At 40.5% G+C, this 26,157-nt stretch overlaps 5 protein-coding genes across 12 annotated transcripts in view; 2 read left to right on the top strand and 3 right to left on the bottom strand.

The window, feature by feature from the left end:
- Window positions 1-78: 78 nt before the first annotated feature.
- Window positions 79-8,844, bottom strand: rapsn (receptor-associated protein of the synapse, 43kD). Its single transcript, XM_007556861.2, has 8 exons — window positions 7,356-8,844; window positions 5,023-5,361; window positions 4,098-4,256; window positions 3,485-3,583; window positions 3,196-3,318; window positions 3,008-3,061; window positions 2,703-2,902; window positions 79-1,948 (listed from the first exon to the last, which is right to left on the bottom strand). Exons 1-8 carry the CDS (start codon window positions 7,578-7,580, stop codon window positions 1,876-1,878), a joined length of 1,272 nt encoding a protein of 423 aa, XP_007556923.1. The 5' UTR covers window positions 7,581-8,844; the 3' UTR covers window positions 79-1,875.
- A 486-nt stretch (window positions 8,845-9,330) lies between these two features.
- kbtbd4 (kelch repeat and BTB (POZ) domain containing 4) lies at window positions 9,331-13,400 on the bottom strand. Its single transcript, XM_007556860.2, has 5 exons — window positions 13,293-13,400; window positions 11,820-12,290; window positions 11,243-11,384; window positions 11,050-11,156; window positions 9,331-10,766 (listed from the first exon to the last, which is right to left on the bottom strand). Exons 2-5 carry the CDS (start codon window positions 12,279-12,281, stop codon window positions 9,906-9,908), a joined length of 1,572 nt encoding a protein of 523 aa, XP_007556922.1. The 5' UTR covers window positions 12,282-12,290; window positions 13,293-13,400; the 3' UTR covers window positions 9,331-9,905.
- A 340-nt stretch (window positions 13,401-13,740) lies between these two features.
- On the top strand, window positions 13,741-15,026 carry LOC103141282 (protein FAM180B). The gene is made up of 3 exons (XM_007556859.2): window positions 13,741-14,098; window positions 14,264-14,322; window positions 14,421-15,026. The coding sequence occupies exons 1-3, from the start codon at window positions 14,032-14,034 to the stop codon at window positions 14,766-14,768; spliced, it is 474 nt and encodes a 157-aa protein (XP_007556921.1). The 5' UTR covers window positions 13,741-14,031; the 3' UTR covers window positions 14,769-15,026.
- On the bottom strand, window positions 14,846-20,777 carry ddb2 (damage-specific DNA binding protein 2). Of its 2 annotated transcripts, none has more exons than XM_007556854.2 (11): window positions 20,564-20,777; window positions 20,338-20,472; window positions 20,134-20,243; window positions 19,244-19,435; window positions 18,615-18,781; window positions 17,497-17,596; window positions 17,050-17,227; window positions 16,330-16,475; window positions 16,007-16,162; window positions 15,867-15,912; window positions 14,846-15,282 (listed from the first exon to the last, which is right to left on the bottom strand). In XM_007556854.2, the coding sequence occupies exons 2-11, from the start codon at window positions 20,462-20,464 to the stop codon at window positions 15,026-15,028; spliced, it is 1,479 nt and encodes a 492-aa protein (XP_007556916.1). In that variant the 5' UTR covers window positions 20,465-20,472; window positions 20,564-20,777; the 3' UTR covers window positions 14,846-15,025. The 2 variants fall into 2 exon arrangements, with proteins under 2 accessions (XP_007556916.1, XP_007556917.1); XM_007556855.2 differs by lacking the exon at window positions 18,615-18,781 and adding an exon at window positions 18,934-19,079 and having other exon boundaries at window positions 20,564-20,776.
- A 285-nt stretch (window positions 20,778-21,062) lies between these two features.
- kif23 (kinesin family member 23) overlaps window positions 21,063-26,157 on the top strand; it is a 17,002-nt gene continuing 11,907 nt past the window's right edge. For 3 of the 7 annotated variants that reach the window (XM_016673756.1, XM_016673755.1, XM_016673754.1), the window contains exons 1-4: window positions 21,063-21,361; window positions 21,588-21,654; window positions 21,792-21,920; window positions 22,333-22,438. In XM_016673756.1, coding sequence (XP_016529242.1) covers window positions 21,348-21,361; window positions 21,588-21,654; window positions 21,792-21,920; window positions 22,333-22,438 — 316 coding nt within the window. In that variant the 5' untranslated portion in view covers window positions 21,063-21,347. Of the gene's footprint in view, window positions 21,362-21,587; window positions 21,655-21,791; window positions 21,921-22,332; window positions 22,439-24,814; window positions 24,927-24,966; window positions 25,053-26,157 lie in introns of those variants that run through there. The other 4 variants (XM_007556856.2, XM_007556857.2, XM_016673757.1 and 1 more) reach the window with 4 other exon arrangements.

Below are 26,157 nucleotides of genomic sequence, written 5' to 3'. Positions count from 1 at the left end.
AGGTTCCACGTGATTACATATTTAGGACTTGACTGTAAAGGAGTGTAAATAGTTTAAACAAACAAAACAAAAAACACATTCACTATAACTGCCCTTTATTTTCAAAAATAAAACACTTCCATACGAGACACAGTAACATAGTTTGATCAGTATTCCAACTATGCCTTTGAATCTGTACCTCATTATGACTAGAAAATCCTAACAGAAACAGAAGTTGTGGCTACTCTTGTTTCCAAGACTGGTGGCAAAAACAGAGGTAGTTTATATTGTTAAAGAAACTGGCAGGATGATATCTCTATTTACTGGATCCAAGCGATCACCTTGAATAAACTGCTTCAGCAGGTACACTCACAATGAATCATCGTTTTTTGTTTTGGGTGGGGTTTTTTTGTAGACGCAAACACGAATCATCGGCTTTCAAAGGTGAAGTTTGCTTCTTGAAATCCTGACATACATGTTTCTTTTGTGCGATAATTATAATGTAGTTGGTGACAAAAAAAAAAAAAATTCCAATGATTTTTTTTCTTCGTCATACTGCAGTTTGTAAAACAAAGACAGCAGTTAATTACAGGGTTCCTACGAATTCAAGAGGTAATTTTCCAGAAAAGGAGGAAGATTTAAGCAATGGAGCAGGAATAAAGTCTGTAAATACACATATTTTTTTAATTATTTTTCCATGTTATTTTCTCCTGTTTGTCCAGATAGTGAACATACTGAATTCAAATTTGACTCTTTTCTAGACTGCTTAGGAACCACATATTTTAAAGCTAAAGTTCTGAGTGTAAATAGCTGCACTGACAGATTACCTTCAGTCTCTAAAATATCTGTAACCTGGCTGCAAACAAAGCACATTATTTAGCTAAAGATATTTTCCCTCCTAGGTAAAACAACAAAGCTAGAAGTAAATCATTTACATGGAATATTGATAGTAAATCTCAGACTATTAAGAAATACTCTAATAAACAGCAAAATAAATAAATAAATAAATAAATGGGTTCATAATTTCGCATTGTTGCTTAGTTTTTCATTTAGCTCATGTAAAAAGACCAGACGTGTTTATCCTTTTTCCTCTATCCATCAAAAAAGGTCAATCCCTTCAATGCCTTTGCAAGTAAAATACAACCAGTGATATAAAAATACTAACAATGTATTAAACTCAAACTCTACATCTCCCCCCAAGAAACTGAGTGCATACATGACTGATCAAAGGTCCGTTTTTTTTACTTCTATAATAAAAAGAAAGTAATAACAACATAATAATACAGCTGCATGAACCTGTTTGTAAAGACATACTAGTTTTTCAAAAGTTAAGAGATTTTAGTTAGTTTAAAAAAATTACATTAAATCAACCAAATGTTTACCAGAAAATGACATGAGAACATTATGTACATGAAAAAAAAAATATTCAGGAGTGACTGTGCTGTTGTGAGAAAAACAATTCCTACAGAAAGACTGTGGTGAACTTTGACATATGCATTGATTTTAGATATCAAAGACTCATTTCAATGTTTTTAAATGGTTCTTACACATACAACAGCCAGTGACGTTGGCGGTCCTTGTCCTGTTGCGACAGATGTCCAGCTCATCTGATTTTCCAGCTTATCTCACAATTGAACACGGTTAGTTATACAGTGTCTCCTCTGATGGACTGAGACTGAAGTCTCAGTGAGACTGAGGCCCCACTCTGGGTTTGTGAGCCACAGACTCGGGGACTCTCTTGCGTTAGAGTAGTCGTCCCTTGTGCAGAGGACCAAACGTTTGTGCCTTTTTGAAATTCGGCACATCCTAAGGCTGCCTGCTGCCTTCACGTCAGTCCAGGGCCTTGAAGGCGTCACGCCGCGTCTGCAGAACCAACATGCAAACTGACGGTGGCAGTCACACAAATCCAGGCTTGATGGAGGATTTGAAACACTTTGGGCAACCCTTTGTCCCATTTGTTTGCAGACACCTGGGGACAGGACACAGAATAAAGACACTTTATTTTAACGTCTCTGCTAGAGCAATACAAATCTGCACATCATTATGAACAGTAAGGAAACTCATACGTAGTTTTAAAAATGTTTAACAAATAAAAAGCTTAAAAGTAAGGCTTGGATTTGTACTCCTTCTCTTTTACTTTAATATCAATAAAGAAAGAAAAAAGTCCAGGACAACCAATTCCCCTGATTGATTACTCGCCTTTTTAAACTCCACAAATCTCGCTCTTAATTAACAGGAGCTCGAAGAAATCACCTTTGTATTTTGACACAAATTATGTACAGGGCAAGCATGTGGAAGCAGGTGATCTGATCAAATGAGACCTAACATCCAGCATTCTGGCCTGCATACAAAATGCTGTGTGTGGCTGCCATCACAGTGAAACATGGAGGTGGTGGTATTATGCTTTCTATAGCAGAGATCACAATGCTGGTCAGAACTGAGAGAGATTAATGTAGGGAACTCTTGGAGGAGTTTTCAGGCTGTAAAAGACTTGAGAATGTTTATCTTCTGGCAGGACTGATAAACATTAGCTGAGCTCTCTAGAAGTGCAAAGAAACATATCACGAAGGATACTTTGCAGCACACTTTCAGATTTTTATTTGTAAAAAAAAAAAACAACGTTTGAGGGGTATAAGCACATTAAAACACGCATCAAGGTCCTTGATTGTTTTTTTATGATCATTTCCTCAGTAGGAATGAATTGGGAGAGAGTAAACACCTACTTGAGATGGAAAATGTGGGAACAGGGTAACGCCTGCAGCTTTTGGTCCCTGTCCCCGATGGACTCCCCACACATGCCGCAGTAGAGCTCCAGCTCCTCCACACACTGCAGGAACTTCACCACCTGCTCTCGCAGCTCCTCCTGCTGCTTGTTGTTGCGGTAGATGCCCTCACGCAGGGAGTGAACCTTCAGGCTGCACAGCTTCGGTACAAGACAAACATCGACATGTGGATCGATGAAGGATTTGTAGCTCATATGTAAATTTTGCTGATTTTTTATTTATTTTTTTTCATAAGCTTCAGTTACCTTGTTTCCCATTCCGTCTGCAAGCTCCTGCGCTCGCTCCAAAGATTCAAGAGCCTGAAGAAGAAAAAAGACACACAGGAAATTTATCACAAAAGTTGTTGTTCCAGAAACCAATTAAACAAATACACCAGTTTAACAAACGGTACAAGTATAAATATATATACATATATATATTTAACTGCACAAACTTTGTCATAGTCTTTCTGCAGAAGCCAACATTTTGCAACACCCAGATAGACGTGCGCTTGTCCAAGACGGTTTCCGATCTCGGTCATAATGCCCAGTGCAGACTCGTAACGAGGGAATGCTTTCTAAATGATTTAAAAGAACAACAGCATGTCTTTTATACACATTTCTCAAATAAATAAATGTGTTAGAATAAGAGTCAGGATAAAAAAATAAATAAAACGACAAAAAAATGCAGATGAACCACATCAACAAGTTCACACTAACACAGAAGCATTAACGTCGCCTTACATTAACATCATGCCTGCAGCGGTGGATGTCTGCAAAGTTCAGTAAGCACAGAGCTTGCAGTGGCCGGTCGCCATGCTGCAGAGCAATCTTCATGGATTCCTGTCAAAGCACAGCACAAATTATGCTTAGAAAGGCTCTCCGTCTCCAGCTTAGGCTACTAACATACACCTCTTGAATAGCTGAAGAAATTTCTTCAGTTATTTCTATTTTCAGTTTTTCATGTCAGTAAATGTTCAGAGGGTTAGGATGTGGGTGCTCCGGTATCTGAAGTATCCCAGGTTGTGTAATCTGTTGATTCAAATGTGATAAATCTGAAATGTCTCTTGTTGCTATACTTTTACACTCCAAAGCAATGACATCAAGTTATTTTTCACCCTCTGTACGTAATTAGAACAGGGCGGGGACTTAAGCCGCCCTTTTCGTTAACACATTAAACCAGCGCCTCTGTGAGAACATTTTTGTAGAGGCCTGGGGACAGCAGAGCAACTGGAGCTCGCACCTGTCAGCAGTAAGCACAACATATATGACAGAATCCTGGTGAGCAAACCTAAATTGGGAGATTCTTAACATCTGCGAGGAGATTTATACGGTGTGGTTTCCTTTAAAACAATACCTCGCAGCACCCCATGGCGTCGGGCAGACGCTCCAGCTTCCTGTAGGCCACAGACATGTGGAACTGGCTCATGGCGCGATACTTGAGGCTCCAGCTTTTGCCGTAGTCATTGACGAGCTCAGCTGCCTTGCAGGGGAAGAACAGGGCTTTCTCGTAGTCCTGTCATCAGATATGCAGAATTGCAGTTCTTCAGTTTCAAATAAATAGCGTGGTGCACCACTCGCGCACTAGTATGAGAAGTCCTACTTGGCTTTGTCTGCATTCTTTTAACAACACAACTCATGCCAGAGGGACCCCAGCTTCTTCCAGATGTATTTGAGCAAAAGAGTAACAATGCACTACCACTCTCCCTCCCCAACCTGTTTCTGCGCACAGAGAGTCAGCTTGCGCAAAGAAGGGATCTGTTCCCCTTTTACAAAACAAGCAAATTCATCAGTTCACAGCGTGGAAAGTAAAGTTCCTCCTATCACTTTTCTAAATTTCCTGATCATTATTTTATAGCAGTTGGTCTTTATTCAGAGGTGTCAGACAAGAAATGTGCAGAGAGAAGAGAAAACATTTAACAAAGATCCTACAGTTGGGCTTCAAACTCATTTGTATTTTTTGAAAGCAAAGGAAAAGTGTTTGGTTTTTCTTGTAGTCAGCTGTTCATCAGTGCACAACAATCCGTTGGGGAGGGTGGAACGGTATTATTTTAACTTTATAAAAACAGACTTAACTTTAACTTTATAAAAAAAGACTCTGGACACTCTGGCACTTTCAATGGCGTCGAAAGGGACTAGGAAAATCATAATGAAAATTGTTTTGAGGCTGTTGGTCTTAAATTACATCTGGAATAAATAAAGCTGACTAACAACCAGGTTGAACTGAAACAGCCTTCAGAGCTTCAGCATATTATTCTCATGAGCAGCAGAATTCAGAACACCTTTAGCTGCACGTAGATGTTTCCCAGACTGCAGCAGACTCTGCACTCCAGCATCTTGTCATCGTTGTTGTGTGCGTAGCGCAGGGCCTTCTCGTAGCTCTCCAGGGCCTTCTGGAAGACGCTGAGGCCCAGGTAGGCGTTGCCCATGCTCAGACACACTTGGCCGTTGAGCTGCAGGCTCACAGTGGTGCCTTGCATGTTTAGGCAGGTCTGGCAGTAAGACACCGTCTTCTGGAAGTCGCACAGCTTCTCGTTGCTACGCGCCAAGTTCAGGTAGCCTTCAGTTAGGTAGTCTGGGTCCTCCATTTCCCGGGCTGTGTCGATCTGTTCGAGGGCGTACTGCAGAGGAACGTGTTGGTAAAGAGAAACAGATAATATGGCAAAAAAACAAAACCTCATTTGAAATGCAGAGCTTTAAGAACTGTGCTGTAATGTGGGAGCCTGGAAACTGCAGCTCAGCTGTGCCTCGAAGGTGGCACCTGGTCACCCACAACAGCTGAACGGTTGCCACGGGAGATTAAAGGATTTCTGAAACATGCATGAAAAAATCAAAGCAATACCCCAGTCATGTTTCTGCTGAAGGAATAACATTATAACATGATGTAAAGTTCTAAAAAAAATCGATTTTACAAAGTACTGCCCCTTTAATTCAGTCACATCGAAGCATTTATGAGTATAAACAGCCAATTTAAAGTTATGACACAACATCTCAATCAAATTTCTGTTCAAGCTACTCAGTAGGCCACTCCAACACCTTCCTTTTATTTATTTATTTATTTATTTATTTATTTATTTTAACCAACGAGAGAATAAGTTGTTGCTGTGCTTCAGATCATTGTTCTGCTGTGTAACACAATCACACTTGAGTTTAAAGTAACAACCTGAAAGCCAGATATTCTCCTTTAAGGATTCCTTGAAAAGACTAGAATTTATTGTCTTTAACAAGCAATGCAACCCAAAACAATCACACTAATACCACCATGTTTGACAATTATGCTTATTTTCTTTATATATATATATATATATACCACCATGTTTGACAATTATGCTTATTTTCTTTATATATATATATATATATCAGATGTAATGGGACACACGTCTCTTAAATGTTCCCCTTTTGTTTCTGCAGTCCATAGAATATTTTCCCTAAAATCTTTTTGAGAAACATCTTTGTGTTAGTAGTTTTTTGCCTTGAAACTGTCGCATGGATGCCAGATATGCTGAGTTTCTTTTTTGTTGTTGTTGTTGTTGTTGTTGTTGTTGTTGTTGAATCTTGAATGCTTAGTGAGTCAACTGATCCCTGCAGTACTGTAGATGTTATTCTGGATTTTTGGAATAAATTTGACTGGACAGATACTTCTGAACATATTCATCACTGCTCCACGATTTCTCCTTTTGCAGAAAATGTCACACTCTGGAGTCCCGAAACCTTAGAAATGATGTTGTAACATTTTAAACACACTTTTTAGATCTTTACAACCTTGTTTTCATCTTAAGTCCTTTAGATCATTCCATGAGTTTCTGCTTTTAAGCTTTTTTTTTAATCTACTCTGTCTTGTCAGACGGGTTTGATTTAAAGGATTTTCTGATTCTCCAGATCTGACAGTAATTAGCCCTGGGTGTGGCCATGTCACTGAAAACAGCTTTCGAGAAATATGAACAATCACAGTAAGAAGGGAGATTCATTTTTTGCGCAGGCCTAGTCTGATTTTAATAGCTTATAGGAATTAAATTATAATTCGAAAACTGTATTTCATAATATTTGGATAATCTGAGAAACTGAGAACAACACATAGCTGAAAATGTGTGTGACATGGCAGATTTTAACAGCACTGCATCGTTTTGGTCATTAGTCCTCTTCTTTTTGCAGCCCTCATTAAAACTGCATCATTAAGACTGGGTCCTTTCTGAGTGCAGATGATTATATCAACAAGACACCCTACACTCACTCTAAGGTTGCAGGACACTTATTTACTCTGCATCGCTGGGAAGCCCACAAATGAATCCATGTTTCTCAGGATGGCTGTTAATGGTAGGTGGTTACCTTCAAACTCCTTAATGGAAATATTTAAATGCTACAACAGCAGAAGTGAGCTGACATGTTGACATATGATGTGATGAGACACTCTGTAACATTCACTCTTCGGATTTACAGCCACTAAGTTACACGGTTCAAATAGAGCAGGACTTATGCAAACGCTCATTTGGCTGGTCAGAGAAAAATGCCTTCAGAAAAGCATGAACTAAAGTTGATTTATTGTCATTTTACCTTCAAAGAAAAACCAGAGAATATTCATCAGCACACGTTGAATTCAAAGTGTCAGGTTGCATACCTTAAGCATATCTTTGTACTTTCCCATTTCTGAGTGGGCTGTGATCAGGCACCCGAGAACTCGAAACTTCCCTCCAGGGTCTGAAGTCTTTTCCAGAACTTTTGTCCAGACATGCAGGGCTTTATCCGTCTGATTGGACTGATACAACTTCAGGCCCTTCTCTATCTGCTGCTTGGTTTGGTCCTGGCCCATTTCTGGTGCAATGCGCAACGTGAAAATATTCATTCGCTTAGGCCATGCAGTTTCAGCAAGGCAGGAAGAAAGCAGATCCTTCCTGCACAACTCCAAAGAAGACTCCTTGAAGATGATCCCCCTCAGAACGGTCGGTACCAGATCCCGCTCTATCAGCTCCGGCCGAGCTGAGACGGAGACGAAACCGGATCCAGCGAGGGACAGCGGTGGCACACCACGAACATTATCACAAAAATGCCCTGCTAAGAGCTGGAAAACTGATCCTGTTTCGCCTCAGGAGCGCAGAAAGTCCTCCTTTATAAATTCCCTTGGAAAAACCATGAAAGATACAAGTATCCCAGCTGAGCACTGGCAAAGGTTTCCCAGAATATCTGCTCCCTCCACACCCCAGCAAAAGGAATTCTTAGCACCCCCTTCGACCAGCCACCCCACTCCACCTTCCTCCTGCTGCGGCTCCAGCAGATGGCCTTGTCACTCCAGACCATGTGTCCCTTCAGGAATTAATGTTCTGCCCTCAGCAAACTGTCCCAAGGTCACTATAGCTCCTAGCAATCTACCTTTACATGAACCAGACATGACGGAGAGACACACACTGGACAAAACGGAAACGTCTGGAGCCTTAAAAGCAAAAGTCCCAGAAAGTTCATGGGTGAGGTCAACCACTGTCCCCGGGAGGCACCCGTTTTTTTATTTATTTATTTTTGTTGGTTTTCGTGGTAAAAGACCTGCGTTTCAGACAGCGTTCGTAGTGGCTATAGGTTGTTATCGGTAGTTCCTGTGTAGGCGCATCTGAACCCCGACACCCACCCCTCATCCCGCCGTCAGCAGCCGATGCTCAGAATAGTTTGCACAGTCTGACATGTTCCTGAGCTTAGGTTTCAGCTGCACAGACTCCAGCAGAACATCAATGGGATCACACTGCTGGCCTCTCTGAGGCAACTCTAAATTCCCCTTAACTTTTTTGCTCCCAAAAATCAATGCAGGAATTTTTTATCAACTTTAATCCTGCTTCTGCAGATTCAAAGACAAGTATGTATTCGGTCCCTTTTGAGTCAGCACTTTGTAGAATCATTTTTTGCTGAATTTACAGCTGCAAGTCATTTCTATATCTCAACCACTTGGGACATTTTGAGTGAAATTGTTGCCCCCTCTGCTTTGTACAAAAGATCTGAGATTTGGATACCTAAATTCATAACTCTTGACACAAATTCTCAATTAGATGCAGGTCATTCTAAGAATAGATATGTTTGCTCATTGTAGATCTACCTGTATGCTTAGTTTTGTTGCATGCAGTTGAGTTCCTCAGACTTTGTGACATTGTTGTTTTTGTTTTACTAATGTTCGCTAAAAAGCCTTTGAGGATTTAAAAGAACAGCCATATTGAAATTTATACACATTTGGTCTCCAATTACTAATTCGGAAACCTTTGGATAGTTTCACTGGATTTTATTTATGGGTATCAAAACAAAAGAGCATCAACAGCAAATGTACACACTTAAAAAAAAAAGTACCATGTTTGTTCTACTTATGTACCTGCTATTTTAGATTAAATAGAATTAGACAGTTTAAAAATATTTCATTTGATCTTTAGTCTTATTTTTAAGAGTTGAACTGTGTGACTGGAAAACTGTTTCCAAATAAATCCCAGCAAGACTCAATCGTTCTGCCAATCTACCTTTTCTGTCTCTACCTATTTGTTAAACACGGCAAGAAACCAAATACTGTGTTGATCTACCATAAAATCTCAGTAAAACATATTTATAGTTCAACAAGTATTATCAAATTTACAAGGCACTGCATTTTTTTAATCATGTACTTTTTGAAGGATTTAAAAAAAAAAACATCCATTACTTGAAGACTTTGAAGGCTGATTGACCAGATAAAAACTAAGTGACCCTATGCAGGTTTTACCATTTATCAGAACACATGAACTCGAACCAGTACCGCAAATATAAAAAATGTAAATGTTGTAAAAGCTACAAAACATTCTCTGATATTGAGCTTACAGACTTAAAATGTGTGAAGACATAGCCACTTTCAGCAGCCAGGTGATTACAATGCAGTGAGGAGTTTGTTTTTTTTTTACTGACCACTAAAGCACTTCATGCATGTTAATATACGAGCAGCGCACAGGAAACAACGGCTTTGATCATCACTGGTCACAGTGTTACGACACATTCGGTCCCCCAGCTAAGAGATACACAACAACACGTTGATACAGAAGCATCTCACAGAGGTCTTGGAATGGCTAACGCAGCTGAGAGGGAATCTTTTCAGCAGATCTGAAGTCACTGTAAGTCACACCAACGTCTGTCACCTGACTCATTGCGATGATTGTGGACCGTAGATCGGAAATCCTCAGGCCAGTACAAACTGCCAGTTCGTTAGGAGGATCTTTATACCTTTGATGACCGAGACCACAGATGTGGCCGGGTTAAACTTTAACGTGTTAGCGTCGCCTTTCTTACACTTGTCCCTGAAGACGTATATGCAGCCGTTACAGCTGGCCACCTTCCACAGGGAAGGGATGCAGCTCCACACCTCCGGGAAGCGCAGCCGCGTGAAGCTCTCCAGCAGAGGGTTGTAGCACACCAGCGAGTCCCCTTCGCCTACGATGAAGATGACGTCCATGTGGACGGCGGCGTGCATGCAGCCCGCAAACGGCAGCATGTACGGCTTGATCTGGCACTTCTGGGAGGAGGTGTCGAAGCACTGGATGAGACGGGACGGCTTTGTGAAAAAGTCCATGTCGTTCTCCTCGCCTCCGAGCAGGTAGATGGTCCCTCCCAGGTTGACGCCGGCGGCCCCGGACACGGCCGTGTCCAGCTGGCTCGTCTCTGTCCACATGTTGTCCTTCACTGTGTAGTAAATGATGGCGTTCGACAGCGTGTCCTGCAGCGTCTTCCCGCCCAGCGAGTAGATGGCGTCTTCAGAGGCCACCGACACCATGGTGTGGTGGAGGCGGTCTCTAGGCAACGGTGCACAGCGCTCCCAGTCCATGGTGTGCATGTTGCACTTCCACATGCGGCGGGGGATGGACCCCCCCACCACGTACAGGTCCCCGCCGTGTTTACAGGCGGCGGTGATCTGATGGCATAGACTGTTCTGGCCGCTCACGCTGATGGCATCGTCCTCATCACAATGCAGAGACACGGCGAGGGAGTGAGTCCTCGTCTCCTCTTTACCGATCAGGTAGATGTGGACGTTCTCCCCGATTTCCTGCCACGGACCCAGAAAGAGATTTTAGTGACAGAAAAAAGCATGAGGAGAACCAATCACCTTATGATTATTATTACTACTATTTTCTGTTTTTTTTTCTTTCAAAATTATTAGCTTCATGTTGGAACCTGTAAGCCCCTTGCTTTCCTTCAGGTTCAATGTTTGACACATTGAAATGTTGAATAACTTCTTTGTTCTGTACCTTTTTAAAACCCTTGAAAAGAAAAACTGGAAATCTGACACTAGCTGATAAAAACCTGATTGGCAGGTGTTTAAATTCTACCTTCAGATTCTCCTGGAGAAGGCAGGAGAACTCCTCTCTCTCGACCTTGTTGTGGTTTATCCACGACTCGATGGCCATCGTTGGATTCTGGGAGCTGGGAACGCCATCTAAACACAGAGACAGAGCCGACTGAGCAGCGTCGATCAAGAGAGGTTGCAATTCTTATGCTTTTAAATCTGCCTAACAGTAATACCCTTGATGATGTCCAGCAGCAGGCAGAGGGGCAGATTGAGATATTCTTCGGTCTGATGCAGCTGAGCGAGGTGGATTTTAGCACACTGCTTGGCTGCGGTATACAGCTCCTGGTCACTGTGTCTGTCTGCAAGCCACATCACCTAGAAAAAAAATAAAAAACAGAAAAAGGATTTAGTATAAACGTTCTAAATCAGACTGGCCTGCAACGCCAGTGACAAATCAATAAAGACTTCTGATTCTGGTCTGCTCCTCATTCCCAGAACCAGGATCAAACATGCAGCTTCAAAGCACCACAAAGCTGGAACAAACCTCCAGAAAACTGTAAATCAGCTGAAACAATGAGTTCCTTTAAATATAAACTAAAAATCCACCTATTTAGAGTTGCTTTTGAGACATTATAAATGAAACATTAATCAACATTTTGATGTGTAACGACTGACAAAATATAATGCTTCAATCGTTGACTGTGTATTCTGTGATTTTATATTTCTGTGTTTATGATGTAAAGCACGTTGACCTGCCTTGTTGCTGAAAACGTGCTGTACAAATAAACTTGACTGATTGACTGAAGTCACCTGTAAGCAATTCTTGACCTCCACCGTCCGTGAGAGGAAGCGGGAGCACTCCTCAAACAGAGCCGTCAGCTGGTACATGTCCGCCATCTCGTAGGTATCCTGCAGCTCCTCCACCCGCAGCTTGATGGTGCCGTGGTAGATGTAGTCGACCAGCAGCTGGAAGACGGAGGCACTCACGTCCTTCAGCTCGATGAAGCGGTTGTGGGACTCTTTGAGGTTGGAGGTGAACATGGAGCGGAAGAAGTTGCTCTGCGCCGACAGCACCAGCCGGTGCAGGTGAAACTGCCTTTCATCCACGGTGACGGTGACGTCCGCAAACAGGCCGTCCTCCAGACACAGGTCCATGATGCTCTTCACCACGCGGCTGGAATGAGAGCGGTCAGTGAAGGTGTATCCGAGGAAGTAGTTCTCCTCTCCCACAGAGCCGCCGACACTGACGCCGCCCTCCTCACCGGACTCCATCTTTGCTGCCTGCCATGTTAAAAACAAATGTTAACACCAGATTATTAGGGAAAGATAAACAGTGGGTTAGATGGAAGGAAGTTAGTTATCATTTATCGGTGGCTTTACAGCAACTGTGAATATGTAAGTATGCTAAATGCATATTAAATGTATTAGTGGAGACATATAATAGATGCTTATCAAAGAACAGTTTGTCTATTGAACTGATCCACCAGTTGCTCCACATGTATCTCGGCGTGATTTTGGAGAACAGGATAACTTAGTACAAATGTACCCACTAAGATCTCTTACGTATTGTAGCTTTTTAAAACATTCAGTTTTTACTGTTTATTCTTAAGGCGACGGTAATGCTACCTAGTTTTTATTTTTATTGTTCTTCATACAAAAAGTAATCATAGATTTTCTTAAGTAATAAAATTAAAACGGATACAGCATGTTTTGAATGTTCCCTTTTTATAATCAACAGGTATTTATGAGTAAAATGTTTCGTTTGATAATGTATTAACCCGTGGATTGAATAAGATGCTGTAAACGAGTGGAGTTTGGTGGTTTTATTTTAGTTTATAAAGCTGTGTTTCCTCACCGACTACAATTCCTCAATTTGGACAATGAAGTTTATATTACTAACTTCTGAGTTTTTGCAGAAATATGTAAATATGCACCACTCAAAAGCTCATTGGTCTATTGAACCGAGACTCATATTCAAATATTCAGACGTGTTTATTAGCGGTTGTTCTGTTTTTTACGATGAACAATTAAATCGTTCAGTCTATACACGTTTTCTAATAAAAGGTCTTCAACGTGTAAAGAGCAACCAAAACAAGTAACAAGCGATGCTGATTGGCTAAGCTAGGTTACCGCTAGCTGTGCTGTTGTGTTTATCTCCCGCTAGCGCCCGCAGCAGAAAACCGCCTGCTTGTTTTTCTATTCAATGTTCTACCAAAATATTCTGAAGAAAACATGGAGCTAAACAAAACTCGCTTAACTGTGATAGCCATGCAGTTACACTACCTTTATTTGCACTGTTGCAGCATTCAGAGGCAGCCGAACTGTTCACCGGAATAATTGTTGTAAGAGGTTAAACTGAGAAAGCGCCAAACGCTTACCGCCCCCCTGTGGCAAAATCTCATTACTACAGCTTCTTATTCAAAACAACAACAAGAAGGCAATATGTAACTGAATCTCAGTAAGCATGGGTAAATAAAGCACACCTTCAGAGGTGTGTTAAAAACATTAATGAGCAAATTGCATGAAGAAGAAGTGGAGTTGAGCAGTTTTGACAGAATTTCCTCCTAGAAGTCAGTCTGAGAGGTCCTATTTAGATTATTACCTCCATTCATATTTTCATAAAAACTTTTGATCACAATACTATGACTTATAATAGATCACCTGGGATTGCTTTCTTCACTACAGTGTCCAGGTGATGTTTTTTTTTTCTCCCCTACAATCTAAGGATGAGAACTGAGAGAAGAATTCAGATTTTCCTTTCTGTGCCTGGTATTCAGATAACATATTTAAGTGAAACTTTTCACTTTACTGTGTTTTGCAAGATGAAGAAAAACAAATCTAAATTAGAAAAATTTCCACAACATAGACTTGCTCCAGAGGAACCATCTGGTTTCTGCCTGTTTTTCAAGCTTTAAAAAAAAAAAAAAAAATCTGTGGTATTCAGGGGACGTTTTCTTCTTTCCATGAGTGGAGAGGAAGGGCAGATGTTGCTTTTCCTCTTTTTGTTCTAAGCTAGAGAGACATGAATGCACAACTAAGACTCTGGCTCCCAATTATTCTATGGCTTTGGCTTGGTCAAGTGCTGCAAGGTGAGTTAAACGGGACATTCTGATAGTTTATGCCGTTACACTAAGGTAATTCATGTGTTCAGTTTGCATTGTATACTGAAGTAATGACAGTTATAATGGTAAATCAGCTCAATGTTTAGCAGCAATATAATTAAATCTATGACAATTATAATTTTTCCCCTTCAGATGTGGCAGCAGGCTCTGGTCCAAATGTCGATCTCTCCGATGCAAACCTGATGTTTGAGGTAGCTTTATGTCCGACTTCAACAAACTTATAGATGACCAAAGCATCTATGCCGTTTCTTTTATTGCAGTAAAAACATATTTTCCGTATTATTCACAGATTTTACTGAGTGGGGTTGAGTTAAACAAGGATAACAATGTTTTCCTGCTGGACGAAGAGCTGGCATCGATGAGGAAAGGGCGGGAATTCTTGTCTCAGATCAATGACGGCATTCCGAGGACTCGGACCTCGACAGAGCTCATGATGAAGACGCGGGAGGCTCATCGGAAGACTCCTCTGACTCGGGATCAGTTTGAGAACCTGGTTCTGAGCATGGTGTACTCTGCTCTGCAGGTTGGGGCCCAGAGGAACAAGGAGGAGCGAGAGGCTTGGGGTGGAGTGCTTATCCAGCTGGCAAACATCACCACCTACGACTTACGGGGAAGTTTTCTCTACAATTATGCTTAGAGAAATCATAAAGATGGAAGCTTTGATCTTAAAATTAGACAGGAAAAGATTTTTTTAAAGAAATATCCAGCAATATAAGAATGAAGATATTTATTATTTTACAGTAGAAAAAGTGCAGGGAAAATGTAAAAAGCCCTGCAAATACGAATGGTTCATATAAAATACGAAATTTTTCAACATGCAAACAATCCCTGATGGTAGAAACACAAATCACTAAAGGAAAAATGTACAAAAATACACTTAAATTTCTCAGCTCTCTACAGTTTCCTCTTCCGAGTTTGTTTTTGTTTGGTGCACCCGGTTTTGGTTTCGGTCTTGGTCTCGGTTTCTTCCAGAGAAGCTAGCTTTTTCTTCAGCTTTGCATCCCCGGTCGGACCCCTCCGGTCTCTGCCAGAGCGCTGCTGACCCCTCCGCTGACCTCTGACCCCGTCCGCTGAAGCCGACGTTTCCTCGATCGGTTTGTGTCGGCCGCTGACCAGCGACTCGTCGTGGTCCCAGATCAGTAGTGTCACGCCTGAGAGCAATCAAAGAGAGTTTTTACTGCTTAATTCAGCTTTTATTCCTCTTAAACTTTTTTCACATTTATTTATGCTACAGTTCACAAACTGTAATGAATTTACTGCCATGAAAACACAAAGTAGTACATAACTATGAAGTGAAGGAAATCACTCATGTTTTCACAAATATAAATGTGGAAAGGGCTTTTTGCGTCATCCATCCCCCTTTATTCTAATAACTCTAAATCTAAATAAAATCCAGTGCAGCCAAAAGTCACATAAGAGCTGCAGAGATCCACAGCGCTTGTGGGAAAATATTAGAAATGTACGACTAGAGGGGCCAATTCTGGCCTTGGAAAAAAAGAAATGACAAAAGGACTTATAGCACGATAACAACCATTAAGATACAGAATCAGTTACCATTTAGTGATTTAGACTAAATCATATTCATGTGTCAAAATGCACCAAAACAGATCTTATTTTCCAAAAAGAATGAGTGAATTTATTCACAAATATCCCAATAAAATCCACTGACATTTTGAAGCTTTAACACAACAAAATATGGTTCAGTTTGACAGCTGGAACTATGAAGACATCTCACCCATTCCAGATCCGATGACGTCACCCATTGGACTGAACTTGTTGATCTGTAGACAAAAACCCCCCCAAAAAGAATCTCTTGGTTTAAAAAGGTTCTGAATTAGTTTTTTAACTTGACTTTTTAAATTAAGTGATACTTACAGATTTGATCCCCGAGGCCGTGGAATCATACATCTGAAACACCAACTCCCCACTGTTGGAGTCAAAGACGTCAATGGTCCTCTGATCTCCGGTGCAGATGCGGTCATCAGGGTATCGGCCCGCCACAATCAGGTCATACAGGGGATGCCAGGTGGCCTACAGAACAAGCCGTCATTATTTTGTTGTTACAGACTCTCATTAAAAAAAAATCATCTTTCTACATCCATAGTGCCTAAAATAAGATTTTTTAGTCATACAACCAGATGGATGTTTTTATTAAATGTTTATTCCCACTGAAATAAACTTGAAGAGAGACAACAGACCTTGATGGGTGTGAGGTGCTGAAACTGCCTGTGTGGGTGCTGAATGATGTGCTGAGGCTTCGACCAATCAGAGGAGGAGTACACCCGGATCTGGTCGTGCTGATCTGTTGTGAGTAGCTTGGAGGCGTCCAAAGGGTTGAAATACGCTGCAGTAGATTAACAGAGCGGGTTTCTTTTAGGTTTTTATCTCTTAATAAAGTCCTATCTTCCAATTTCTTCAAATATTCGCTCTCATTTCTCATATTAAATCATGCTGAGAGATGATTTGATCACAGCCCTTTGAGAGAAAGCAGTTTTTTTTTAAAGATATCTGGTATAAAGTAAATTAGAATCCAAACATTTAACTGTACTGTATGAAAATATTATTTTTAACCATTTAACAATACTTAGTAAAACCTCTTAATTTAATAGGTCAAAAGTATTTCTACTAGCTAAATGCTAGAATAATAGAAAGTTTCTATTATTCTAGCATAATAGAGAAAAAAAAAATCTGAGTTCAGTTGTTTCGTTTTGTTTTTTTTTGTTTGTTTTTTTCACTCTGGGCTAGCAGCAACACTCTGGAATGAAGCCTGAAGAATTTTAAATCAATCTAAAGATAATGAATTTTTCTTCTGATATCTGACATCAAAAAGGTTGGATTGCTTCAGTATGAACAACCAGACTTATAAAGAATTAAAAAAAAGAAAAAACAAAAGTTTACCAAAGACAAATAATTCCAACCTGAGTTGACGGCTCTCTCGTGAGGCATTTCGTAGAGGAAGCTCGTCTTGTCCTTGATGTTCCTCAGGTCCCAGAGCTTCACCGTGTGGTCAACCGAGGCCGTCGCCAGCAACCAGTCGCATCGGAAGTTAAACTCTGCATGCGTCACCTTGGCTTTGTGCAACTTACTGCTGAAAATCTAACAATTAAACAGAGCAAACCCAACAAACGGTTTTTAACATAACCATCGTATTTCTCTTGACTGGAAGTGATACTGACTTTGATTTCACCAAGTTTCTTCCTTCTTCCTGAACATGAACAAAACGACTGATTTAGCCGCTACCAATTGCAGGCCTTTCACGTCTTCAATCCTTTGCTTTGCATAAATTCTCAACTCAGATCCATTTAGCGCATGTAAAAATAAAACTATTTTTAGAAGACTGCTGTAAAACGGCTATAAGAACAAACCTTTTTCCCATCCAGACCCAGAAGCAGAAGCTCTCCCATGTTGTCCCCAGTCACAAGCATCTGCCGACTCACAGACACGTCGACACAGCAGTACCAAAAGCTGGGGAAAAAATAAGAACAACCATTTAGAAAATGTAAGCAATAACCAGTGAAGTTGTGTCACGTGCAACATTTGTGATAAATAGTTAAAAACATTACAGCAATTTAGAAAGATGCAGAATTCAGTCTACTCCATTATGTAACATTCAACCCCCAACAAACTATTTTTATGCTTTAATCAAACAAAACAATAGAAATAAACTCATTTGTTTTGAGGTTCAGAGAATGACTTTTAGACACAAAAAACTAACTTAGGATAGTTTGTACACAAAAACAGAGCAAAAAACATAAAGCTAGAAAAGTATTTGTACTGTGCCTCACAAATATATCAACACAACTCCAACATTTTGTCCTACTGCAGCCACAAACCTTTTTACACAAAAACCAAAAGGAGCGACTCGACCTGTTGAGTAGCTCCTCTAGATTTGTCGTGGGCCTTTTTGTTGCTTTGCTCAGCGTGTCATTTTAGGAGGTCAGTCATGTCTTAGTTGGTGTACCTTTTTGTTTTGTTTTTCAGATGATTTATTTAAGGGCGGACCGATTGCAGTTTTCTGGCCAATCATAGATCTTTAAAAATTCGAACCTGACGATTCTGGCCGATAAGAGAGTTTTCTCTATAACTGACACAGCGACAAATTGTTTTATTTTTATATGCGCCAAATGAACCCGAGTTGAGAATTTATTTAAAAGAAAGGATTGAAGACATAAAAGGTCTGCAATTGGTAGCGGCATATAGTTGCTCTAAACTGGCAACAAAGTTCTTTCTACATCCATAGTGCCTAAAATAAGATTTTTTAGTCATTAAAAAAAAGATGGATTTTTTTTTTAAATCAAATATTTATAAAAGTCGTATTCCAAATAACAGTCGCACTTTTAAAAAACTTTAAATTTAGATATAGTTGTCGCAACACATGAAATCGCCACAGAGATTTGTGGTTGTAATGTGACAAAACAAATACGTTTTGGGGGCAAATGTTGTTGCCACTGTCAAGCATCAGTCTTCCTTCCAGTTTCCTCACCAAACATTGTGGTGATCATGACCACAGTCTTGCGTTCTGGACAGCAGGGTGGGAGTGTGTCCCTCAAAGCTATGCAGGGTCAATGTCCCCTCGCCAGAAGCCGCATAAACTCTGGAGAAGTCTGTGGGGCAAAACTTCATCCCGCCAATGAAGTCTCCCGCTCCGTTCTGCACACACAAATACAAATGCAGGCCAATAATGCATTCGCTTTGCATGGAAATGCTTAAATCTGCAGGGGGCCGCCTGATAAGAAGACTGATGCTAGACTGAGTGAGCTTACAGCCTGGATGGGGAAAAACAAAAGGGCTACTAGTCTTACTTCAGGGAGTCTGTGTATGTAAACACTGTTAGGGTTGTCCCACTGAAATCCTGCAGAGATGTTGTACCGCCCATAGACGAGGTGAACAGCTGACTGGGATTTAACAGGTTAAACTTCATGTCTGTGACTGAGTCTCCAGCCCCCATCTAAGCAGAGAATCAAAAATGGGTTGTCGAAAGGGACATCTAGGATGCACACTTCTACAAATCCATCTGCTTTCTTTAGCCACAAAAGGATTGCAGATGATTATAAAGATCGGCAGGACCCCTCCATGTTGTTGAGATAAACCCAATCAGAGGCATCAACTCACCCCTCGAGTAAAGCTTTTCGTTTCAGACTTCTCAAAGTCCCACAGAAAAATGTCCCCCCCTTTTGAGGCTGCAGCCACAGTGGTGGGATGAGTGGGATGCCACTCCAAGCAGGTGATTCTGCGATCAAATGGACTGCTGGCACCATGAAAATGGTAGGAAGACAGAGATCGAACAAACGGCTCCTGCAGGCACTGCGAGAGACAGAAAAAGTTTGTTTTTTCTTAAACCAGATTTTTACTCAGTGCGCCGCATAACACTGCAGGAAAAATCCAAGCCAGGCCTAAACATGTCTGTTGTTACAGCTCTTCTCATTCTCAACTAACATTAATCTCTGATCATCCCCATCAGGAATAATTTTGTGCCTAAATGTACAACCTAAATATGTGCGAGAGGTATGCAGAGTTTTTCCAAGGCTCTGTACAACACTGGAAAAACATCCCTGAAAATTTTATGCAGGGAATAATTTCTGCAGGAATTGGATGGAGAACCTGAAGGAGAGAGAAAAGAGGCACATGCAAATGAGATAACGAGGCGAGCGTTTGAGATCATACAATCATATATTTGATTAAAAGAGAATGAAAATATCCAATTGTGTGGAAATAAATGTCTTGTTGATTAGGTCCAGTGACAATTTTCTGACTGGCTACAGGTAGCTCCAATTTGCCCACAGTTCAAACACCATAAAGAGAATATCTTCTCATAATCCATAACACTTCAAATTTTGAAGAAAATGTGCTACAGCAGCAGAAATTTGACAAACAAATTGCCTCTCTAGTTTGTTCTTGTTTTTAATCAGAATCAACTGCTGTCACTAAAGAGAAATTAGGGATTATTTCATCCCTACATACAGACTGCCTTTACTGATCCTGAACTAAGCAGAGATGTTTACCTGTCTCATCTGAGAGCGGAGACTCTGGCCCAAAGAACTCTTGTATATATAGTGCAGGATACTTCCAGGGCCATTCTTCCTCTGGACTCCTCCAGAACTGTAAGAAGGCCCTGCAAAAACGAAGAGCCCCATTCATTCAGCTATCAAAACTAAAACAATACTGGCACAATGAGTCGCGGAAGCCGTCCAATCGATGCAGCACACCTGCATTTGATGTTTCTCCATCTATCTTGTCTCGCAGTTTTTTACTCAGCGACGTGTCTTCCGCAGCACCTTTCTTCACTTTACTTTTTGATCCATTTGCCTGTGACTTGGTGGGCTTGCTTTTCATTTCTCAGCCTGTTAAATCGACAACACAACACGAGAAGAGTGATTTGACTCGACAACAATCAATCTGCCTTCATGCATAATGTTCGAAACTGGCGCTTACCTGTGGTGGTCAGCTGGGAGAGCTGGACGAGCTGAAAAATCAACATAAGAAACTTCTGTTTGCGTAACACTGCACTACACGTGACTTCAATGGCTGCAGGTTTGTGTTTTGTAACCTCTGTGTTATACAGTCGGGGAACGGCAGGGGGCGCTGGTTACTCAAGAACAACTTCACTGGATGTTCGAAAAAAAGACTATACAAGTGACATCATAATTTATTTTTTCAAGATTATTATTATGTTTTTTTAAAGAAGAACCAACAAGAATATTTTGAACTTCTGTTTAAATGAAGTAATACAAAGACTGTTAAAATAGTCATTGAAAGCAATGTGTTTATTAACATTCATCTAAATTGCGTATGGCTTTTGTTGTTTTAAATTTTATAAAAATAGTGAGTCAATAATAATAATAATAATAATAATAATACAAAGCAGTATATATTTATGAAATGGAAGAAAAATTATACATTTCATAGTTTTTTCTTAGCTGCTATTTATCAGTTGCTAGGTTAGCCAGAATGCTCAACTTACTACATCAACGTACACTCGGATGTTTCACATAATTTTTTTCCTGCGGACTTCACATAGTTTACATTTTTGTCTGGGGTCGTGTGTTTTTCGCCACACACGGAAGAAGACCGGCGGAAGCACGTGTTCTTGTTCTGGGATCTTATTGGCTCATTTCGGCTTCTTTTCAAAAGGTTCCGTCTGAGATTAAGGCGGAGGGAAGATTCAAATTTAGAGCAACAAAAACGGTCAAACTAAAACAGATTACTACTCTTTACAATGAATCGACAAGCGTAAGTACGATTTCTTTTCCTCCGCACGTCGTCTTTAGGGTTTGTTTCAAATATGCTTTGTGTTATCATTAAATGCTGAACTATTGATTTACGGAGTTGGCGAGACTTTGATGACTAGCTTAGCTGTGGAATAGTTAGCAGAGAAGCCAATCATTACCGTTTACTATTATGAATAAAAGTAATTGCGGCGGTTTGAAATGTAATGCATTTTATCCTTCACTATCAGGAAATGTAAAACGCCCCGAAGGCCTCCTCCTAAAAAGCCTCCCAACAGCCAGAGAGACCCAGTTGGGGTAAGTATCCGAGGTTGATAAGCGAGGATTTCAACATGGCGGTCTAAGAAAAACTATGTCTCTGTGATCTTATTAGCGTCTTCAGCGAATCTTCATTGTATTCTGTAAGAAAAATAAATAATTTTGATTTATATCAGGTGTATCTACGTGTGCGGCCTCTGGTTGCGGAGGACGAGGAGTGCTGCATTGAGGTGATCAGCAGCTCCACCGTTCAGCTGCATGCTCCCGAGGGCTTCAAAGTAAACCGCAATGGGGAATATAAAGAGGTAACCAGTCCAGCCATGCAGGTGTACCTTTAAACTACAGCTGCTATGCAATATACATGGATTACATGTCAATTTTGGATGACTCAGATCAGCAAAATTTGTTTAAAACCTCTTTAGAAATGTTCTTTGGCCTAAATTATGTGCATGGTTTTCTTCAAAAGCTGTGTCATCCCTATTTATATATATATATATATATATATATATATATATATATATATATGTTAGGAATATACCAACTCCTAACTAGAACATTAAACCACTTTAGGCCTATCAAATATGTCAGATTCTGAGTTTGGTGAAGAGCACACAAAAATTAGAAGGCTGTTCACATTTATTAAAAGTATTTTAAAAAAATGTATGCTTTTTGCATAATAAAGTATATTCATATTAATGGATGTGTTTTGGTTTTTAGACACAATACTCCTTCAAAAAAGTCTTTGGAGTTTCTGTATCGCAGATGGAGCTCTTTGAGAACGTGGCCAAACCTCTTGTTGTCGACCTCATTCATGGGAAAAATGGTAAGAGCATAAGATAATAAATTGTAACATGCAGAAATCAGAGGTGTTTACAGAAGCCTGGAGCTGCCCCCAACGCACAAGAAAATTACAGCAATATCATGTCATAGCACAAATAACTTTACAAATATTATAGGGATGTGCCGATCAGGGTTTTTCCTGCCGATTCCGATCACCCATGAGGGCCGATCACAGATACGTTCACATAATTTTTTTCTTTTTTTTTATCATAAACTACCGGTTAAATTATGTGGAAAAAGGAACCATGAATTCACCTTAATTTAGACAAAAACTTGATTTTAATAACTTTTTCCAAGAAAAAAACAAAACAGGCATTGTGCAAATTGTACTGCTATTGATAATACTATCTTTAACAGACTGAAAACATATGAAGGCTCTGGAGAGGCTAAATAATGCAACAAGTCAAAATAAAACCTCTCAACATTGCCAAAAAATTAAAGTATAAAACTTAACATTTAAAGGCAAAAACTGGTTCCATTACAATAAACAATCCAGAGTTACTGAATGAAAACTTCCTGCTAGCATGGTGGCTAGCTGATTTCTGCTAGTTCTGATTGGCTGTTTCTGACTGAACGGAGTAATTATGCAGAACAAGGAGGAGATCGATTATTTTTTCAGAGATTATCTGTCTCACGTTAGGTCAGCAAAAATTTTAATGCGTATGTAAAATTTATTTTTTTAAGTTAGATGCTGCAGCTTTAAAGCTAGTCAAAAAAACAGACATGTGGTAGCTTAATATTGCTTTTATACAGTTTTTTTCTCTTTAAAAATGCTCACAGGACGCTGCACGGTCGGCTGCAGAAACGGATAAGGATGAAAACCATACATGTAATTTTATTGCGTAACCTTTAATGTTGAACGCTGTGGCGGCAAAGGATAGCAGCTGTCAATCATAACGGCTGGCAGCCCTCGGTGTAACCGCCGATTTGCAGTGAACAGTTTTTATTAAGTAGGAAGACTAACGTTCATATACTTTATAAGTATGATTAGAAACGTATTGCTTCATGGAAAAAGTATGCGTCTAACCATTGGTAGCCATAGAGATAATGCTGCACCGTCATTTAGCCTAGCATGTATGGAAAAAACTTGTTAGCATCTCGTCTTTTGTACGTTTTTGCTGCTTCTCCGGTTTAAGGGGAAACAGTGTTTATGACATAGTGATATAAATCATGTTGGTGTTTCTCAGGCTCCATGCGCCTGGTGAAGATGAGCACAAAGGTCTTTGATATGTCATCTCCTCTGCAGGACTCGCTGCTGCTAGTTTATCAAGTCTTTTATGTAGAGTGGTGTAAGCCTTTGATAAATCTCATCTTCATTTTGCACCCAGCACTTTTGACTCATTTTTTAAAACTCAGAAATGCATAAAAACTGTACTCTTTTGGTGAGGGGCAGTGTTGTTTTTGCCCCAAATATACCTACCTTTTGGAATTATGGTATGTCCAAAACGTTCAACCTTGGTTTCATCAGACCATAACACATTTTTTCACGTGTTTGGGAGATTTCAGATGTCTTTTTGCGAAATTAAGCCGGGCTTTGATGCGTTTCTTTGAGAGATAAGACTTCTGTCTTGCTACCCTATCCCATCGCCCAGACATATGAAGAAGACGGGAGATTGTTGTCACGTACTGAGTATAGCCAGTACTTGCCAGAAATTCTTGCAGCTCCTTCAGTGTTGCTGTCGGCCTTTTGGCAGCCTCCCTGACCAGTTTTCTTCTTGTCTTATCAGTTTTGGACGAATGTCCTGTTCTTGGTAATGTCACTGTTGTGCCATGTTTTCTCCACTTGATGATGACAGTCTTCACATTGTTCCATGGCATATTTAATGAATTGGAAATTCTTTTGTATCCTTCACCTGACTGATATCTTTGAATAATGAGCTCAATCTGATGCCGTGGCAGCTCTTTGCGGACCATGGGTTGTGCTGGATGATGTGGCTACGGAAAGCCTACTAGAACAGCTGAACTTTATCAGAGGCACTTTAATTGGTGACAGGTGTGTGCAGCTGCACCCCCAGTTCTAAAAGGGTGTGCACACTTATGCAACCACATTATCTCAGTTACTTTTACTACACCTCCTGAAAGATTTCTGTTTGTCTTTCAATTGCATTGTACAGGTTATAGGTCACAGTAAAGGTGGAAAAAGCTGTAAAAATGTTTTTTATATTTAAAAAAATCCTGACATTTGAACAGGGCTGTGTAGACTTTTTATATCCACTCTACCTACTAAGCAAACAATTTAAAAAACACCTAACTACCTACTAAGCAAACAATTTAAAAAACACCTAACTACCTACTAAGCAAACAATTTAAAAAACACCTAACTAACTACTAATTTAAAAATGACCTAAGTATTAAACAAATTTAAAATGACCTAACTGAAAGCATGAACGGTTCCACAGGTGTGATCTCATCAAACCTGGGCTTTGGCTCGAAATCCTCTTTCTGCAGAGGATCAACGAAGGCCTCCCTGGGTACAATGTTATACCTTGGCTCCAGTTCAAATTCCTGTGGGTCTTTGGTTGACAGGATCTCTGGTTGATAGTTTTCAAGGTCTATTATGTCCGACACATCATCTGAAGGAATGTAGGCCTCCACAGGTGAGATTTCATCACACCTGGGCTCCAGTTCTAATTCCTCATCCAGCAGATCTTTTGTTGACAAGATCGCTGGAAGAGTCAAGGCTGCCATGGCCGTAGTTTTGTTGGCCATGGTGTGAGAGGTCTCTGGGTTTTTCGGTAGGTTCACTGGAGCAACCCTAGATGAATGTTTCCGAGTGAACTTGGTGAAAAAACCCTTGATCCTCCCTTTCAGACCTTTGAGCATAGATGTTGGCTCAACTGGGCGGACAACGGCTTTCTTGGATTCCTTACTAGACGCATGCAATCTGACAAGAAGATCCTTAACCATCACTTTGATTTCGTCAACCATTGATCAACCGTTGATCAACGTGATTGCTGTCGTCAGAGTCTACGCTGGAATTGACTCTTTCCACCACATATTTGACAATTAGATCGTTTAGATTGTCGGTGTGCTCTGTCCGGACATCTCCGCTAACCTTTACGGCCATGGCAAAGGCTTCAGGCACCTTGTTGCCAACGATTGCTTTTATGGCATCAGTTGTGCAACTGTCCTTTGGAAGACAAACTTGAGCGTTAGCTGTAAAGAGCTCTAAGATATCTTCCAAAAATCCTAACCAGAACACAGGTGGTGGATTGAGCAAAGTCTCCCTCTGCCAAATGCATCCACTCAATCCAGGTTAAGTTCCAGAAAAGTGGTTGGACTATAAACCTCAGGATGTTGGCTGTGACGATTTGGTTCATTCCGCTTGGCATAATTGCTGTAGACTTCACTGATTTCTGGAAAAGTTTCAAGTTTTCTGCTTTAACGCTAGGTTAACAGGAACTGCTCCGGGCTCTGAGACGAAGGTCTGCAAAGTGAGGGTTTGAGAAGAGAGTGCAAATAAAGACCCCTGCCTATGATGTGTTTCTCCACACGTCATGGGCATCAAACCCGCCGAGTTCTATGTTCTCGCGTAATAAGTCACGTTTTCTAGACTTATGTTAAAAGCTGTGTCCGAATTCAGGGTCTGCATCCGAGTCCTTCGAAGACCGCGAATATCGACGACCGGAAGAGAGAAGCTGTTAAACAGCTGTTATACAGTTCTAGCCATAGACATAAGAGTAGACCCCGCATTGGCCGCTC

Source organism: Poecilia formosa, unplaced genomic scaffold, assembly GCF_000485575.1.
Source record: "Poecilia formosa unplaced genomic scaffold, Poecilia_formosa-5.1.2 Scaffold81, whole genome shotgun sequence".
Classification (NCBI taxonomy): Eukaryota; Metazoa; Chordata; class Actinopteri; order Cyprinodontiformes; family Poeciliidae; genus Poecilia; species Poecilia formosa.
The sequence above is the reverse complement of the archived record's forward strand: the minus strand, read 5'-3'. Positions and strand labels throughout refer to the sequence as shown.